This window comes from Trichomonas vaginalis, chromosome III (assembly GCF_026262505.1).
Source record: "Trichomonas vaginalis G3 chromosome III, whole genome shotgun sequence".
Classification (NCBI taxonomy): domain Eukaryota; phylum Parabasalia; order Trichomonadida; family Trichomonadidae; genus Trichomonas; species Trichomonas vaginalis.
Genome location: NC_067205.1, coordinates 1,448,148 through 1,465,531, shown reverse-complemented (window position 1 = coordinate 1,465,531; position 17,384 = coordinate 1,448,148). Strand labels below are relative to the sequence as shown.

The 17,384-nt window shown below is 36.4% G+C and overlaps 5 protein-coding genes and 1 non-coding gene across 6 annotated transcripts, besides 1 other annotated feature; 5 read left to right on the top strand and 1 right to left on the bottom strand.

The window, feature by feature from the left end:
• Positions 1-1,048: 1,048 nt before the first annotated feature.
• TVAGG3_0620460 (STKc AGC domain-containing protein) lies at positions 1,049-2,302 on the top strand (the record flags this gene model as incomplete). Its single annotated transcript, XM_001316298.1, has 1 exon — positions 1,049-2,302. One exon carries the CDS (start codon positions 1,049-1,051, stop codon positions 2,300-2,302), a length of 1,254 nt encoding a protein of 417 aa, XP_001316333.1.
• A 149-nt stretch (positions 2,303-2,451) lies between these two features.
• TVAGG3_0620450 lies at positions 2,452-2,501 on the top strand. Its single transcript has one exon. It is a non-coding gene; the product is annotated as a tRNA-Pro (tRNA).
• Positions 2,502-5,446: 2,945 nt separating this feature from the next.
• On the top strand, positions 5,447-8,149 carry TVAGG3_0620440 (ribonuclease H protein family; the record flags this gene model as incomplete). Its single annotated transcript, XM_001316296.2, has 1 exon — positions 5,447-8,149. The coding sequence occupies one exon, from the start codon at positions 5,447-5,449 to the stop codon at positions 8,147-8,149; it is 2,703 nt and encodes a 900-aa protein (XP_001316331.2).
• Positions 8,150-11,201: 3,052 nt separating this feature from the next.
• Positions 11,202-12,798: a mobile genetic element.
• Positions 12,799-13,713: 915 nt separating this feature from the next.
• TVAGG3_0620420 (cysteine S-palmitoyltransferase protein) lies at positions 13,714-14,870 on the top strand (the record flags this gene model as incomplete). The annotated part of the gene is made up of 1 exon (XM_001316295.1): positions 13,750-14,556. One exon carries the CDS (start codon positions 13,750-13,752, stop codon positions 14,554-14,556), a length of 807 nt encoding a protein of 268 aa, XP_001316330.1.
• Positions 14,871-14,931: 61 nt separating this feature from the next.
• On the top strand, positions 14,932-15,565 carry TVAGG3_0620410 (calcium-binding protein family; the record flags this gene model as incomplete). Its single annotated transcript, XM_001316294.2, has 1 exon — positions 15,029-15,484. One exon carries the CDS (start codon positions 15,029-15,031, stop codon positions 15,482-15,484), a length of 456 nt encoding a protein of 151 aa, XP_001316329.1.
• A 294-nt stretch (positions 15,566-15,859) lies between these two features.
• TVAGG3_0620400 (lectin leg-like domain-containing protein) lies at positions 15,860-17,380 on the bottom strand (the record flags this gene model as incomplete). The annotated part of the gene is made up of 1 exon (XM_001316293.2): positions 15,887-17,155. One exon carries the CDS (start codon positions 17,153-17,155, stop codon positions 15,887-15,889), a length of 1,269 nt encoding a protein of 422 aa, XP_001316328.1.
• Positions 17,381-17,384: the final 4 nt, after the last annotated feature.

The window sequence follows — 17,384 nt, the reverse complement described above, 5'->3', positions numbered from 1 at the left end:
AATGATCTATATAACTGATGTAAATATAAAGCTTTTATATCGATTATAAAAAGCGATATTGTTCATGTTATTCGTATTCCGTTTGTTTTCGAAAAAAATAAGTTGGTCACTTAAAAAAAATACACTTTTAAATTCTTGTTGAATTTTAATTGTACAACTAAATTCGTACATCATTCATTTTTGCTAAATGACATTTTTTACAATTGAGAATATCTGAAAATTCAATCTTAAAGTTAATTTACTTTATTTAGCTCCAAATCTTAAGATACACACAAATCATGAAAATTTTAAAGATTAGATGCCAAAAGTTTATTACGAAGATTATCAAAATTGACCGCGTATGTCATTTGGATAACAGAACAGCGAAAGAAAATAACAGGAGGACATATATAACTACACTATTATATTTTAAGGCCTCTACTCATTACATTTCATTATCAAAATTATTTTGTTTATCATTTTTCTCTTATTGATAAGATTTTCCCCTCATACACACGATATATAGTCCATATTTTCCCAATAACCAATGTCAGTAGCGATATTTTAAAATTATTTGTAAAGTATCAAACTCTTCGAATCAAGTAAGCAAATACAAATTTAATTCAATTTATAAACAATTCGGTGCAAAAATCGAGATATGCAAAACAAATTGACAAATCTTGCAGAGAAACTAGAGATACACTATTTAAAACTTATGTTTAGTCAAAATGCATAAGATTACAGAAGCCAAACCTTTCATTTTCAACACTTCTATAAACATTACGTGCGGTATTTAAAAATTGAGGTAATTAATAGGTTTACACGGAAGAAATATTAACTAAAAACGAGTGGCTTATTCCATCAATATTTTAGTGCTTTTCTTATGTTATAGTAAATGTTCAAACATATGTTGCGCTTATAAGAAAAACTATGGATCATCTTTTTTCTGATTGAAACGATTATCGAAATTCCCCAATTTTGTTGTGACACATTAAAATATACATAGCAACAAATATCTTTTACGATTCCAAAATTCATGAAATTTGAACAATTGAATTTTCTGTTCAAAATGAACACAACAATTGAAGGATGGTTGCATAAGAAAGATCCCGAAAACTCGTTGTGGCACAGGAGATACTGCATATTAACAGAGAACAAACTCATGATTCAAAAATCACAAGGCGAAGATTACGAAAATTTCGTTTCACTAACAGGAGACGTTAAAGTAGAAATTGACGACAAAAAACCACCACCACGCATACATATTATCACTGACAAGAACGAAGTTATCACACTTTCTTCTCCAGATGAACCTGTTTTCAACAAATGGGCATTTTTAATCATCGGTGCTACAATGAATAGAGTCGGAATGAGTATGGCTGATTTCAGAATCATATCCGTCCTCGGCCGCGGTTATTACGGAAAAGTTATGCTTTGTGAAGAAAATACAACAAAAGAACTATACGCAATCAAGACAATACACAAGAAGATGTTAGTCAATAGCGATAAAGTTCAAAATGCTCTTACAGAAAGGAATGTATTAGTCCGAGTTCATCATCCTTTCATTGTTTCCCTTAAAACAACATTTCAGACACCGACAAAACTATATTTCGCGATGGAGTACGCTCCTGGAGGCGAACTATTCTTCCATCTCGAAAGAAAAGGAGCGTTTCACATACATGACGTCAGAATCTATGTTGCTGAGCTTGCTTTAGCTATCGAATATCTACACGACAATAACATTATATACAGAGATATCAAACCCGAGAACATTCTCCTCGATTCTGAAGGCCACGTGAAAATTACGGATTTTGGTTTGTCAAAAGAGATGGAAGAAGACACAACATCGACATTATGCGGGTCTCCTAACTACATGGCACCGGAAATAATCACTCATACACGCTACGGACCAGCAGTTGACTGGTGGTCTCTTGGAATTCTGATGTACGAGATGCTGTTCGGCGTTCAACCGTTTGTTAATGAAAATAAGAGTGTGCTGTTGATGATGATCGCTACGTGCCGTGTTTCTTTCCCTAGAAACGCAAATCCTGACGCACAGTCTTTAATTCTTGGATTACTTCAGAAGAATCCGAGTGAAAGATTCGGATTTGAGCAAATTAAGAGTCATCCATTCTTCCAAGGACGTGATTTCGATGATTATCTCCAGAAAAAGGTAAAACCAATATTTGTACCGATTTCTCTAAGAAGAACTGATCCAGTTAACTTCTCTACAGAGTTTACACAAGAAACACCAACAGATAGTGTTGGTTCTCCTTTGTCTTGCAACAAAGAATTCGAAGGTTTCTCTTTTAATGGACAATAATGCTGTGTTGATTTTCCATATAAACAATTGTTTGTATTTCGAGTAATATTCATTGATTTTTCAAATGTTTTGTTCAAGAAAATTTTAAAAATGAAGTGAATTTGGGGTTTTAATTGGATATACTGGTATTTAAAAATTAAGTGTGCAGCGGGTGAGTAGTCTAGTGGTATGATTCCTGTTTTGGGTACAGGAGGTCCCGAGAAGCTTCCACTGCAATCGTACGTGTACTGTGGCAACACAGCTATAACAGACAGTTTCACGCCAACCGCGAAAACGATTTTGAAGCCTGAGGAACAAAATTTAGATATCGTTTTGAAAAATATTGCAGCGTTGAATCCAGAAAATTACTCCGACTTAATCAGGAGCCTATCGAAGATGGAGTTCAGATTAGATTACCCGAAAGAAATAGAGAATTACTGGATTTCGGAAAAATTATTTAGCCAATCCATCGCATCATTGCCCATCAGTTTGTTAGTCGCATCCATGTTCTCACCTGAAGACCGTGACTTGAGTACAGAACCGTTCCACTGTAACGCTGATGGCTGTAATTTCCATTGTGACAATTGTGAAAGAATGGTTGAACACATCAGAGAGCACCATAACACTGACCCCATGATCAATACATTTGAAACAACAGAAGACACATTTAGAAGAATAACGGCCATCAAAATAGACAAGACAGGCATCGAAGAACTTAACCCTCTAAAATACAGATGCTCGTATTGCGACGAGTTATTCACCGAAGCAGAAGATCATGCCATCCATATGATTTCACATCTCACAGAAAAATTATCACCAGATATATCTTTCTTTTTCAACGACATTTTACGCCTTTACAAAACTATCGACAAACCAACAGTACAAAATTTATTTCCAGAAACACAAGTCGCAATTTTTGACACACTTGAAGAAACAAACAGATTCAGACTTATCGTAGGAAGAGAAGCCATAGAAACAATTGAAGAAGCATTCCCTCCAAGTCCACCAGGAACAGATCGGAAACCATCCATAATCATCACAGACACCTGTCAACTCAGGTTTGTACCATGCATGGATGAACCACCAAAAGGAGATCTCGGAATTCTGACTCTACTTTTAAGAGATTTCAGCGCACACAATATCCCGATTAAATCACTGAACAATAAGGAACTAATTGCTGATAAAGACATCGATTACAGCCCAGATTTTGTCGAAGGAGCTCTAGCCAACGCAGAAGAACATGATACAACGAACAGCCAGAACAACAATGGAAGATACATTAACTCAGCCGAAAAACTTACAGAATTTTTAATACAATGTGAAGACTACTTAACGAACATCAAAACACTTGAAGACTTAGAACGTTTCTACACAACGATTAAAGACTACAGAGTCAACAAAGAGGTTATCGCCGAAGATACACCAATCTTTGTATATTTCCTAGTAGAAGAAGGGAAATTACCAAAACCAGGTCTTAGATGCCCACTTGAATCATACGAAGGACACGAAGACAAGGCATTCGAATCACTGAGAAAACTTTGCGACCACTTCAAAGGAGAAATCGCGAAAACGAGCTTTGACCCAAAGGTTCACACCATAGACATCTGGGTTGAATTTTTGGCCCAAGCCTATGGCACAGGCACGTTTGTCTACAAAGATGAAAACGGAAACATCGACCTTGATACGCACGTATTCAAATGCCCTTATGCAGACTGCTCATACACGAACAACGACAGATCAAAACTCATGGACCACATGAAAACGAAGAAACACGCCAAGAACGTATACATCGAGAGATACGGCTTCTTTTGGGGTATTGTCATAGAAGGAGTCAACCGACCAAAAGGAATCGTCTACCCGACACTCAAAGACATCAAAGAACACGCTTGTCGCAAATGTCCAGAAGCAGGATGCAACACATATGTAACAGAATTGAGCGACATCAAAGAACATCTAAAGAAGAAACATAAGTCTACAACAGCAGGAGTAGACGGAGAAATCGCGCACACTGATGCTACATACTGCTGGATTACCAAAGAAGAACTCGACGCATTACATGCCGAGAGAGCAAGAGAAAGAGCAGAGCAAGTAGACAACACTCCAGTACAACAGATAATTAATGCTGACAACAATGAAGAGAACAACGAGAACCAAGAAGACAACGGAAACAACGAAGAAGCAGATGCCCTCGACCCGCCAAATAACACAACAGAGACAGAAGATGAAGCGGTTCATGCCGTCATCATCAATCCACCAGCAACAGAAGAGGAAGAGGTAGCCATCATCGCCGAGGCAAGAAGAAACATTCCAGAACTCCAACAAGCAGAAGAGAGAGGCTGCGTTACACCGAAAATGACATCACTCGTCCGATTAAAACTATTGAAAGGAGGAGGAGAACTTTTCAACAAGAAACTCACTCCATTAGCCACAAGATACGCAGCTACAGGAAATACAGAAGCAGACAAAATCAAGGTAGATTACTTGACACTAAAATGCAATGCCGCCTTGAGAGAAATGATCTACACCAATAACCACAGCGAACCAAAGTTTATGACAGCAGAAAATGGAGAAGACACAGGAGAAGACACAGCACCACCGCCAAGGATATCGGAAGACACAAGAGATCGCATTCAAAAAGCAGCCAATGAAATAAAAGGAACTCTCATCAAAGTAGTCAAACACATAAGTCACGCGAGATGCCTCAAAGACAGCACGAGAGACGATGAACACAATAAATTCGTCGAAATGATTGCAAAAATCAAAAACGATCTCAGAGATAACAAATTCGAACAATATAACATTGAAGAAATATTTCAAGGACCGATCTCCGACCAGAGTATTCTCAACATCGTCAACATGGAGGACAACAACGAATTCATCAAGAAAATGGATTACATTAACCGAATTCTCGGAACACCACAGGATGCATCACCATATGCAAGGAAGAAGTTACAAGCATGTTTCGCCGATAACCCAACAAAGACTCTCAGAAACATAATCTTAGCCGACAAAGTTCCACAACAATCATTGAAGCCAAGCGAATACCTTGATTACTACGGACCTCAATGGGCAAACGAAGCTGAAGGCTACGAAAACTTCCTGCATCATGACTACGCGTTACCGGAGAGATATGGCCAAGCTTTCGCAAACGACTTCCTCGACTTCATGACAAATGAATCGAAGATCATCGAAGTAATCCGCAACAAGAATCATTTATCGGCACACGGCCTCGATGGAATTCCGAACTCAGTTTACATGCTATTCCCAGTCAGCGCCGCAAAATTCCTCAGTATATTATTCAGATCAATCATCATATCAGGTCACATCCCAGACTGCTGGAAGCTCTCCAAGACAGTGATGCTTTTTAAGAAGGACGACCCATCGTTAGCAAAGAACTGGAGACCAATCGGCATCACGTCATGCACTTACAGAATCTTCATGACTTTAGTCAACAAAGCGTTACAGATGATCCCAATGTTCCACGCAATGCAAAAAGGTTTCGTTCGCGGAGCAACACTGAGTGAGCACATTGCAGTCGCGAACGAAGTCCTTTGCCAATCAACCAGAACACAGTCTGAAATGTTCCAAACAGCAATCGATTTCACGAACGCTTTCGGCACAGTTCCTCATCAATTGATCTTTGATTCTCTCGAAGCGAAGAAAGTTCCCGATTCGATCATCAATCTGCTCAAGGACCTCTACAAAGGAGCAAGAACGGCTATCTATACAAGACATGCACACTCCGAGATAGTTCCGGTTCGCAGAGGTGTCATCCAAGGCTGTCCACTCAGTCCAATCCTCTTCAACTGCTGCTTAGATCCTTTATTATATGCAGTCCAGAGGAGACACTTTGAGGACGGTTACAGATTCCAAGACAAAGCAGGACAGTATTCAATTGCCATTCAAGCTTACGCTGACGACGTTCTAGTCATCTCTCCAACACATGAAGGAATGCAAAGAATCTTAAACACAGTAGATGAATTCCAGAAAATTGCGAAACTCAAAGTTGCACCACAGAAATGCGTCACACTTGCCAAAACATCCACTGCAATCCAACCTTTCCGCATTGGTCCAGACGAAATCCCAATCAAGACGAGCATGGACAACATCACATATCTTGGAATACCAATCTCTGGAACAAAGACATCAAGATTTGCAGCTGCAACTGGCATTCTGGAAAAGGTCAAAGCACAGATCAGAGTCGTCTTCGCGTCACATCTCGCTCTCTCTCAGAAGATTATCGCTCTCAGAGTCTTCATCTTGCCACAACTTGACTTTTACATGTTCCACAACGTATTCAGAGTCAATGACTTGAAAGCGACAGATCAGATGATCCGAGGCCTGATCGACAAAGAAGCGCCGACGTCAAACATTCCGGTTTCATTTTTCTACATGCCGAAGAACAAAGGCGGCTTTGGACTCGTTAAATTGGAACTTCGCCAGCCTCAGCTCGTTCTCACTAAATTTGCGAGGTTATGGTTAAGTCAACAAGCAGAAACCAAAGCCTTCTTTCACACAATGGCTCAAGAAGAGAAGTCATTCCGCAAGGTCGTCGAAGACCAAGAAAATGGTTTCTTAGGCATCAAGATGGAAAACGGCAAAATTGTCCAGAAGAACGAAAGATCCAAACGCACAAATTGTTTCATCACACAGGCGGCTAAAGCAGCAGACAAACTGGAAGTCAGATTCAAAGAATGGGACAAAGGAGGCATACAAGTCAGAGGTGTAGGAGAAAATGCAACAGACTGGTACCGCTCGAAACACATCGGCCAAATCTCACCCTTAATCGGTCGCGTCATCCAACAGAGGCAGTACGAGGAGTTCAAGAAAGACGAAACACACTCACACACTTTCTGCGAACCAGCAGCGCTAGCGGAGTCACACGACATCATGAAGAGACCACAAGCTGTTCCAAACAACCTCTACTCAGCGGCTATTGCTCTCCGTACAAACACAGCTCCAACCCCAGCAAACATGCACTTCCACAACCCAGAAGTTTTGGCTAATTGTCCATTGTGCGGATGCCAATCCTGCACTCTCTTCCACACATTGAACATGTGCAGAAACCGTTTCAGTCTATACAAATGGCGCCACAATATCATATGCGATGACATTTACCAATTCATTCACGATCACTATCCAGGAGTAACCATCAAATGCTCGGCGAGAATTACAAGTGACGGCTACCAAACAACAGGCCCAGAGCTCGACGACACAGTTAAAGATCTCCTCCCAGACCTTGTTGTCTACGATGAAGCGAACAAGATGATCAAGATCATTGAAGTCACATGCCCTTACGGCACGGACAACAATGTTGGCAACTCTCTTGACGCGGCATACGACAAAAAGGTTAACAAGTATAAGAGCCTTGCTGAACAAACAGAGAGATTATTTAACTGGACCACGACGCTCTCAATTATCGTAGTCTCATCACTAGGAGTCATCCCTCTCCGTACAAAACTCGACGCATTGAGAATCTCACCTGCAGATCACATACAGCTACTCAAGAGACTTTCGATGCACGCGATAGCTGCGAGTGCTTGCATTGTTTTTGAAAAAGTGCCAGAATTCTTCGGTATGCGCTGCCGTCCCCTCCCAGGACGAGTCACAGCTCCCAATGCAGCGATCCCACCAAACAACAATGAAAACAATAACGACACAGATCATGGTCAGGAGAACCAACAGGCAACCTCTGAAGAGCAACCAACCAACAATGGAAATGCTCAAGAAGACAATGGCCAAGGCGAACAAATAAATAATTCAACCGAACAAACTATCTCTGTTGATCAAATCATCGAAGAAGATGCTGAGAACAACGCGATAGAACAAGCCTTAGACCAACCCGATGAGGACGAATTCCTTAACTAAGAAGAGATAAGACGAGTGAGAAGAACAGAAGCATAGTAGGATTGGCAGAGCATAAGCGATGTCACTCGGTACGAAACGTGTACCAAACACCGGATTCCGTGCTAGGAATCACAAGCCAAAATAAAAGAGACACCACGAAAATTACTCACCCTCCCTCAAACAGATAATAATATTAACCTCCCATCCATCAGTCCGTATGGTCTGATAACAGACTAGCACCACATCCATGATACACTCATTGGAATGAAAACCACCAACAACAAATCCACCTAGACCAAATCCTGCCCCACCTCCACCCAAGTAGCTCGCTTCGCTCGCTCACCTAAAACTTTGCTCGCTCGCTTCGCTCGCTCGTCTTAACCCTTTCCGAATAAACACTTACAATTCCCGGCTCGCCCCATTTTTTCATTTTCTTTTTTACTTTTTTATTTCATGAGTGATATCTAACATTTTTAGCATTAGAACGAAGCAAGGTTATGTGCTTTAAACATTATGATAATGATTATAGAACCAGAAATCTATGACTAATTGATAACAATATGAAAAAGACAACTTTCATGTTTCATGAATATCAGAAGAGTCTTTGCTTTCTTTGATCATTATCTAGAGACTTAAAACTTCAAATAGATTAGCTTAGCACAAGTTTCTTATTGAATGAAACAATTAAAAATGATCATCATTAATTGAATGATTTCCATTTTATTTTGTAACTTTCAGATTATTTCATTAGATCTGCAATCAAAAACTCTGTTGAACATTATGTACATATGCAAATAAAATCATCGTTTCTTATAGAAATAGAGATATTTTTTTTCCTTTGTGAGATGTTATATTTCTCATCCTGATACGAATTATATAAAACAATCATCTGAAATAACTTGACACGCTGTTATCGTCAATACAAAATTCTCCTAATAAAAGCAATGCTAAATCATTAAAAATCTATTCCACATTCATTGACTATCAATAATACATTCTTTTAGATCTTGAACAAACGCTGACAATGCTCTTTATTCGACATTTGAAATTGCGAGATCAATTTGTGATTAACAAAAGCATTCTATCTTTCTATGCTATCGATGTAGGTGTGTTGCTTTCTTACATAAATTAGCTCAAATTTTCTAAAACCCGACTTGATAAATTCTACTTGTCGAGCTTGATATTGAAACTGCCTAAAAATCAAAGAAAACTTTTGATGTGCAACTTAACAAAACTGTTGAATCAAGTAAACACAGGATTGGTGATGAATTTATAACTTGTAGTGACACATCTTAATACATATTTAAGCCCTTAATAATAAAAAAAGAGCTAATTCAAATCATCATTCAAATAAAAGCATTATTTGATTGATCCTATTGTTTCACCCATCAAATCATATTCTTATTGTCAAATTTGGAAAATTTTTTATAAATCGTAATTCTAAACATTTCATTATTTTTATAATTTGAAGGCATCGTTATAATTTTGTGAAGACTTTTTTTGAATTGAACACATTCTTTTCGAACGCATACAGAAAATAAAAGAATGGAAAACAAATGATTCAATTCCAATTTGTATCGGATGTGATGTTGGAATATCAGTATTAAAAGTTAGACTTTCAGATTTTAACAATCCTTCACGATTCATCGATATTGGCCATGAAAAAGCAAATACAACATATAAGATTATACAAGTACTACAAGATCTTCAGGAAAAACTCTTACAAGTCGATTCCCAAGTGATTCGTCTCGGTTCAGCAAATTCTTTTGCAGGACCAATCAAAAATAACACAGTTACCATTACAAATTGGAATGGATCCATTGAAGATAGATCATTGTCAATTTCACAACTTCCTTCAAGTATTTTTCCAAAAGAAAGGTCAGTTTTCTTAAATGATTTAGAAGCATGCGCGTATGGAATTATTGCAGCTAAAGAACAAGGAATTCTTGAAGAAAATTTTGCTCAGCTGTTTGAAGATAAAGCTCCAGAAGGTCCTGTTTTATCTAATGAAAGAACAGCTATTTTAGCGATGGGATCTGGTTTTGGAGTTGCTCTAATTGCCAGAACACCTCTTCATGACAAACCTGTTGTAGTTCCAACAGAAATAAGACATATTCAAATACCTCCACGAATGGAAAAACATAAAATGTTTGCAGAAGAAGATGATTTACTTGAGTATATTTCAAAATGTAATTATCAAGGACGACTTGATCCAGAATATGAAGATATTTGTTCTGCAAGAGGAATCAAGATCTGTTACCAATACTATCACTTAAAATCCACAGGAGAAAAAATAAATCTTGATAAAATTGATCCTGCCGATATTGCTCAAAGAGCAATTAGAGGTGAAAGAGATGCACATGATGCATTGAAAACACATTACTTATACTACTTTAGAGCTGCAAAAACAATAGCAAGTTCACTTTCTTGTCAATCAATAGTTCTTGCATTAGCTAATCAAGTAAAGAATTATCCATTCGTTATGTCAATTGTAGAAGAGCTTGAAGATGAATTCTATGAATTTATTAGACCAGATTGGATTTGCGGAACAAGAATTTATTCACAAACATCCCTTCTTAACTTCAATATCCTAGGAACAATTTATATGGCACATGCAATAGCAAATATGGCAGAATAAATATAGAAGTACTTGTTATCATTACATATTATAATGGCTTTGAATGTTTATATAAAAATTATTTTATTGTTATTACTTTTTTCCAATTTTTCGATGCAAATTTCTTGAAATTCCATTGTTTTTTTATTATTGATGAAACAGTTATAAACTAATATGTAATGCATACAACACATATCACGCTGTTAGTAAAATCTATTGAAGAGTTGATTAATACTGAATCGTGAATTTGAATCGATGAGATTTTGATTTTTGGAGAGATCAGGCAAGAAAGTATATTTCTACTTATACCAGACTATACATGGCACGATGGGCGCTACTTTTTTGGCGCCAGCGGCGCCGCCCGCGCCTCCGGTGGCTCCCACTGGTGGGGAGGAGACGATAGAAAAAGATATAAATTTTACTAAAAAAATTGAATTTTGGAAATTCTTTTGATTTTATAGATCCAAGGTGATGTGATTTTTGCATCCCTGGGATGGACGATACACCCAAAGTGTCACCTTTTTGGGATAACATGAATTTGAAATATCATGAGAGTTCTGCAAACCATATGCACAATATCTATTCAGCCTGACTTCTTGTATATATGAGTTAGACTTCTTAAATATTGTGCTTGAGGCGATATAAGCATTTCCGAGATTACCATCGTGCTCTATAGTATGCTACTTCTCCCTGGTTCTAGCTCAGTTCCAAGGATATTGGCGTTCAAGGATTTGGCAAGGTCCTTCCGAATTCTCTCATTCGATGAGAGATTTCGGAAGAATCTTGCCTTAAAGTACTCCAACTCTTGTTCTTTTGTTCCTAAATAGTGAGAAAAGTTATTTGACTACTTAAGGTAGAGATTATCCGAGGTCCCTCATTTGATGAGAGGCCTCGGATAATCTCTGCCTTAAAATTGTACACTTGTAGTCCATGAGAGTGTAAGTATACATTGATAGGACAGCTTTCTTCTGAAGTCTTAGATTTGATGAGAACCTCAGAAGAAAACTGTCCTATTTTATAGTAAAAGGAGTTTCAGGAGCTCCAAAGCTCCCTTTCGTAAGGATTAGGAGCTTTGGAGCTCCTGGTTCGTAGATGTGTTTCGCATCTTTCATCAGCAAAGGACATTTACCATCTGGGACTCTGTTGATGGAGACTCAGGAGCTCCAAAGCTCCCTTTAGTAAGGATTAGAAGCTTTGAAGCTCCTGGTTCGTAGACGTGTTTCGCATCGTTCATCAGAAGAGGCCCAAATGGTAAATAGCCTCTGCTGATGAGCTTCAGGAGCTCCAAGGCTCCCTCTCGTAACGATTAGGAGCTTTGTAGCTCCTGAAGGTAAGGTAGGATTGCTCTGATCTCTAATCAGTAGATGCCATGCCTCATTATGAACTCTACTGACAAGAGATCAAGAGCTCCAAGGACTCCCTTTTGAGTTAGTGGCGTTCTCACTATTTAGTAGGATTGCTGATCCTACTAATGAAGTGATCACTTAGTATACGTTTTGAATAAATTGAATTTTTTTTAGAATTTAGTATTTTTTATAGACATCATATGTATATTATAAATACATAAATATATTCTTTAATTCAAAAAATTCAATTCGGTTTTGGGATGGGTATCCCAGCCCCAAGTATTCAATTTTATTCAATTTTTTAAGAATTTTGGGTTGGGATGCCCAGACCAAAACAAGCTTTATATTTTGATGTGTAGATACGTATGTGTGCATCATTGTTGTGTTATATGTTATGTTTTTAATGAAAAAAAAATCTGATTCAAAAAAATTATCACTAATTAGTTGATAATATAAAGAAAAAATAGATAAATTGTATGTTTTGAGAGTATTTATCTACATTCACTCATATGAATTTCATTAAATAGTGTCTTTTTACTCCCAAATTTATTTTGAATTATTGAAATTAAAGAAAAAAAATAAGAAAAATTTCTCGAAATTTTTATTTTCAAAAAAAATTTGGATTTTATATTGAAAACTGACACTGGGAGGACGATAGGGCTGGGATTGGAGATACCCCGCTCACTTGGGAAAAATACGGATCTATATTTGATTTTTTTGAATGATTTACGAAGAGATTGAACACATTTTGTACTATGAAATATCGTTATTAATAAATTTACTTCTTAAACATCTATTAAAATCGCAATTTTGAATATTTTTATGATTTTTTTTGACCCGATCACTTGCGCCCGCGCCCACTGGGAGGGGTGCTTGTAAAGTATTCAAAAATCAATGTAAACATTTCAATTTTTGCTCCCACCTCCCATTGGGAGGGGGGCATATATCTTGTAGCGTTCAAGTTCAAGTGATGAAAGTGCATAAGAAGGCTCCTTAATCATACCGATAGAAACAGCATTAGGGGCGCCAAATGGCGCTCGGTGATGTTTCCCATAAAAGCTTAATTTCAGGTATCCATAATCATAACCTGTCAGACACAATAATTCATTAGCACACAATCATCGTTTCTCAATCAAGAAACGAAACACACGATTGATTATGCTGGCCATTAAATTTTCATATCAAATAATTTACTACTTCAAGAAAAATTAAAGACTATCATCAACCAAAGCTTAAAATTCTCAGTGTTTACAACTCTCATACTTCGAATATGCATATTTCCAAAATAGCATGAAAATTTTTTTCATTTGAGCTCATTTTCTTTTGTTCTATTAACTAATACATGCAGTACAAGCTTGTTATACGTATACTTAATAAGCAAGGTCTTAAGGGAAATAATAAAAAACAATTTTGCTATTAATTATATTAAACAATATTTATTTGTAATTTCGTGATAATTATATTTCTTATTACAAAGTAAAGGTATTTGATATAATGTTTGCCTTACAAAAATGTTTCCTTTGTCTTGCCACCATAGGTATTCTATTTTGTCACTTTTTGCGCCCGCCGTGCCATGTATATACCAGACAATTGATATCACATCGAGACAATTGCTCAAATGGTTCCGTTACATATTTTTATTTTATCTCAATTTTTCAATGGGCTGTTTTGCGCCAATTGGAATGGATTTGGTGGCGCGAATAACAATCCTTTTTGTGTACCTTGGAGCGCAATTTCTTGTAATACGTTACATTTATATTGAATTTTACAATGTAACTGGATTCCATAAAATTGGATGGTACATATCAGTATCTATATGGGGCGTATTTTCATTTTTATGGTTAATTGCCCATATAACAACATCCTGGCTCGATGCTGGAAGTACAGAACTATGCCTAGAAAGAAGAAAATTACTGATTAAGGGAAGTCTTCAGGAATTACCACCAGAAATATCGAAGCATAGGAAATGCGAGAAGTGCGGCCTTCCGAAAACAGAACGCACTCATCATTGCAAAACTTGCGGTAAATGCTATTTTAGATTTGATCATCATTGCCCTATAGTTGGTAATTGTATTGCATTACGAAATATGAAAGCATTCGTATTATTCAACATATTTACTGCCATTTTAGTTGTTGATTGCGCATTTAGTTTAATTTTCTACAGACTCAAACAAAATTCAGACTTCAAGGGATTTATGTGGTTTGTGCTCGCTGTTCTCCTCTTCTGCGCAGCATTTGTTGGATTTTTTGGCTTCTCATATTGCTCAAATATTACAAATAACAGAACAACACTTGAGAGAATCGCTAAACTTGATCCACAACGATATGATGTTGGAAAATTTGCTAATGCAAAACAAATTCTTGGCGATAAATGGTATACATGGATTTTTCCTCTTCCAAACAACGTCGATGGCTTTGAATGGGCAGATATGCAAAACAGAGTTTATATAGTTGGAATGCCTTAATTTATTTTTTATAATTTGGATTTACATTGTTTTTCTTAGTCATTTTACGGTACATTATAGTCTTTACATCTCATTAATACCAAACTTGACTGATTTTGAACCACAATTAAGAATTTAATTTTTTCAAGTTACAATATTAGACCTAAGCATCATTATCCATATCAATGGATCAAAATGCTTATATTGAATGCTAATTATTACATTGAACATAACTGTTATATTAAAATATCAATATATTTTTTTGTTTGTATATGCTAAACTCTTGAGTATTTGGAAAACATAATGACTTTTATTGATACATCAAAATTCATCGTTAAAATACTTTCGAATCTCCAATAATTATTTCATTGATATTAAAAATGCTATTGCTCAATGAATTTTAGATAAATTATTTTAAAATTCAGAGTAAATACAACACAAAGAAACAATATGCCATAAAAAGATAAAAATTATAACGGTGCACGTTCAAAAAATGCAAGCAATTGACGTCCTTACACCGAAGAAGATCGAAGAGCTTCAATCAGTGTTCAAAGAGCTTGATACAGATAATACAGGAAAACTAGAGATCCAGTTGGTCGAAAAAGGCTTAAGAACAGCTGGCGCAAATCCAACACAGGACGAAGTTAAAGATATTCTCGAAGATATCAGTGGAAGCAATACTATTTCATTCAATACATTCGCTTATATCTATTTCCACGTTACCCGCGGTCATTCTGTTCAAGAAGATCTTATCGATAGCTTCAGAGCTCTTGATTCCAACGGAATGGGCAAAATCAAATACGATGTTTTCATCAAAACAGTTGATACTCTTCACAGACCTCTTTCAGAAAATGAAATTTCAAATCTCTCTAACAAACTTCATGTTGACAATGGATACATCGATTACACTGAAGCAGTCAAGCTTCTTACAGGCGCTTGGGATGAATGAGATCTATCTTTTTTTTGTAAATATCTCTTTTTTATATACTCTGTGATTTTTTTTAAAATGACAATACATCTCTCATACAAATCTATCACAAAGTTTAGGTGACATACATTGTTATTATCATTAATTACGAAATGTGGAAATTTGAAATTAAATTTCCAAAATCATTTCACATTTCCACTAAAAATGAGACATACTCAAACTTACAAGGCAATTTAGTAATCATTAACCAGAAGATTGGGATTTAAATTAATATGTGAAAAAATATCAAATAAATAACATAATATTATTGCGAAATTCAAAAACAAATCGATAAGAAAATATGTGAATAGAGTTATGAATTGAAAAAATAATATATAAACTTTTATATTTTGATGACACAAACAAAATCAATTAATTAATAAATTAATCGTACTTTCTTTGGATGTATTTTCTCTTCGAAATGAAGAAAATGATATAAGCAACAAATTCAACGACAGAAATCAGCATTAAAACAAAACTAACAACAGTATCTCTGATTACATGGTTATCTTCAACAATTGTTTCGTTTCTAACAGAAGAAAGATCCAAATCTTTAGCTGCAACCAAAATTTGAGCGTTAATATACATCAAATCGTTCTTTGAATTGAAAATCATTGTAGAAAGTGTTGAAGTAAGGTTAGTATATAACAATTCAACGTTAGATTTGATTTCATTCAGCTCAGATTTTGCGAATTCGATCTTTTTAATGGCATTTTCTAAAGAAGGAGCGATACTTAAGGCTATGAACTGTTCAAGGGCCTTCATTCTGATAGAATCTTGTGATCTTTTGATTGCTTCGTTGACAATCAAAAATGCGTCTGTTAAATTCTTTCTTTCTGCGGAAGAGAGGTTACAATTCATATCCTGTGCTTCTTTGGTTAGTTTCTGCATCAATGGCATCAATGCTCTCCTTTTACTCTTCAGTTTTCTCCTTGAAATGAAAATTTTGTCAACTCTTTTACGATTGAAGTTTGTAAAGTTCTCTCTATCGGCTCTGGCTAAGAAATGATCATCTGCGGGCCAAACGCGAACTTGGTGGACGTCTATTTGTTCTGGTTCATTATCTGTTGTTCCGTAGAAAGAAAGATAGCCGTAAGCGACTGTATCATTTGTAACATCTGAATATAAACGATTGAAGTGATCATTTACGAAAATATCGATGTCCATCGAATCATATCGTTTTGAAATGGAAAAGTACGCTGTAGTCTTAGCATTTCGTATTTGCACTCTTCCAATATGATGTTTGTATGCTTCTTTGAACGTTTGATTCTTGAAAAACATCAAATAAATATCAGATTCAAGGGAATAATCGGGTTTCAGATCAATATAAATAGCCCAACCATCCATTGGATAGCTAGGGTCTTGGCAGCATTGCTTGGAATAAAGAACAATAAGCTTTCCACCGCCAACTTCTCCAGTAGCTGAAATATTAAATTCTAATGACCATTCATTGAAGACAAATGGTATACGACTGCAAATCTTGCCACTTTGTTTCGTTAAATTGTGAGTTAATCTAATTTTATTTCCCATATTAGCTGTGTGACCAACCATTGTCCAATTCCCTATCTCATCATAATTCTCTGTCTTGTGCGGTGGTATTAAGCTATAGTACTCATTTGTAGGATTGATTCTTAAACAGAGAAACAAAAACATTTTTGACAGGATTTTGCCAAATTTCAGTACTCCCTTGTAACAGGTCTGAATATGTGTCTTTATGAAATTCGCGCAGGAATTAAATCGAAATTTCGGAATTCCATCTGATTTTTAAATTTCAAAACCTTACTTTTGTCTATCAATGCAATTTCCAATCACCATTGAGCTCTTTCTGATGAGGTTGAATTACGTTACTGCACTATTTTTGCTGAATCGGCTTGAATCGATT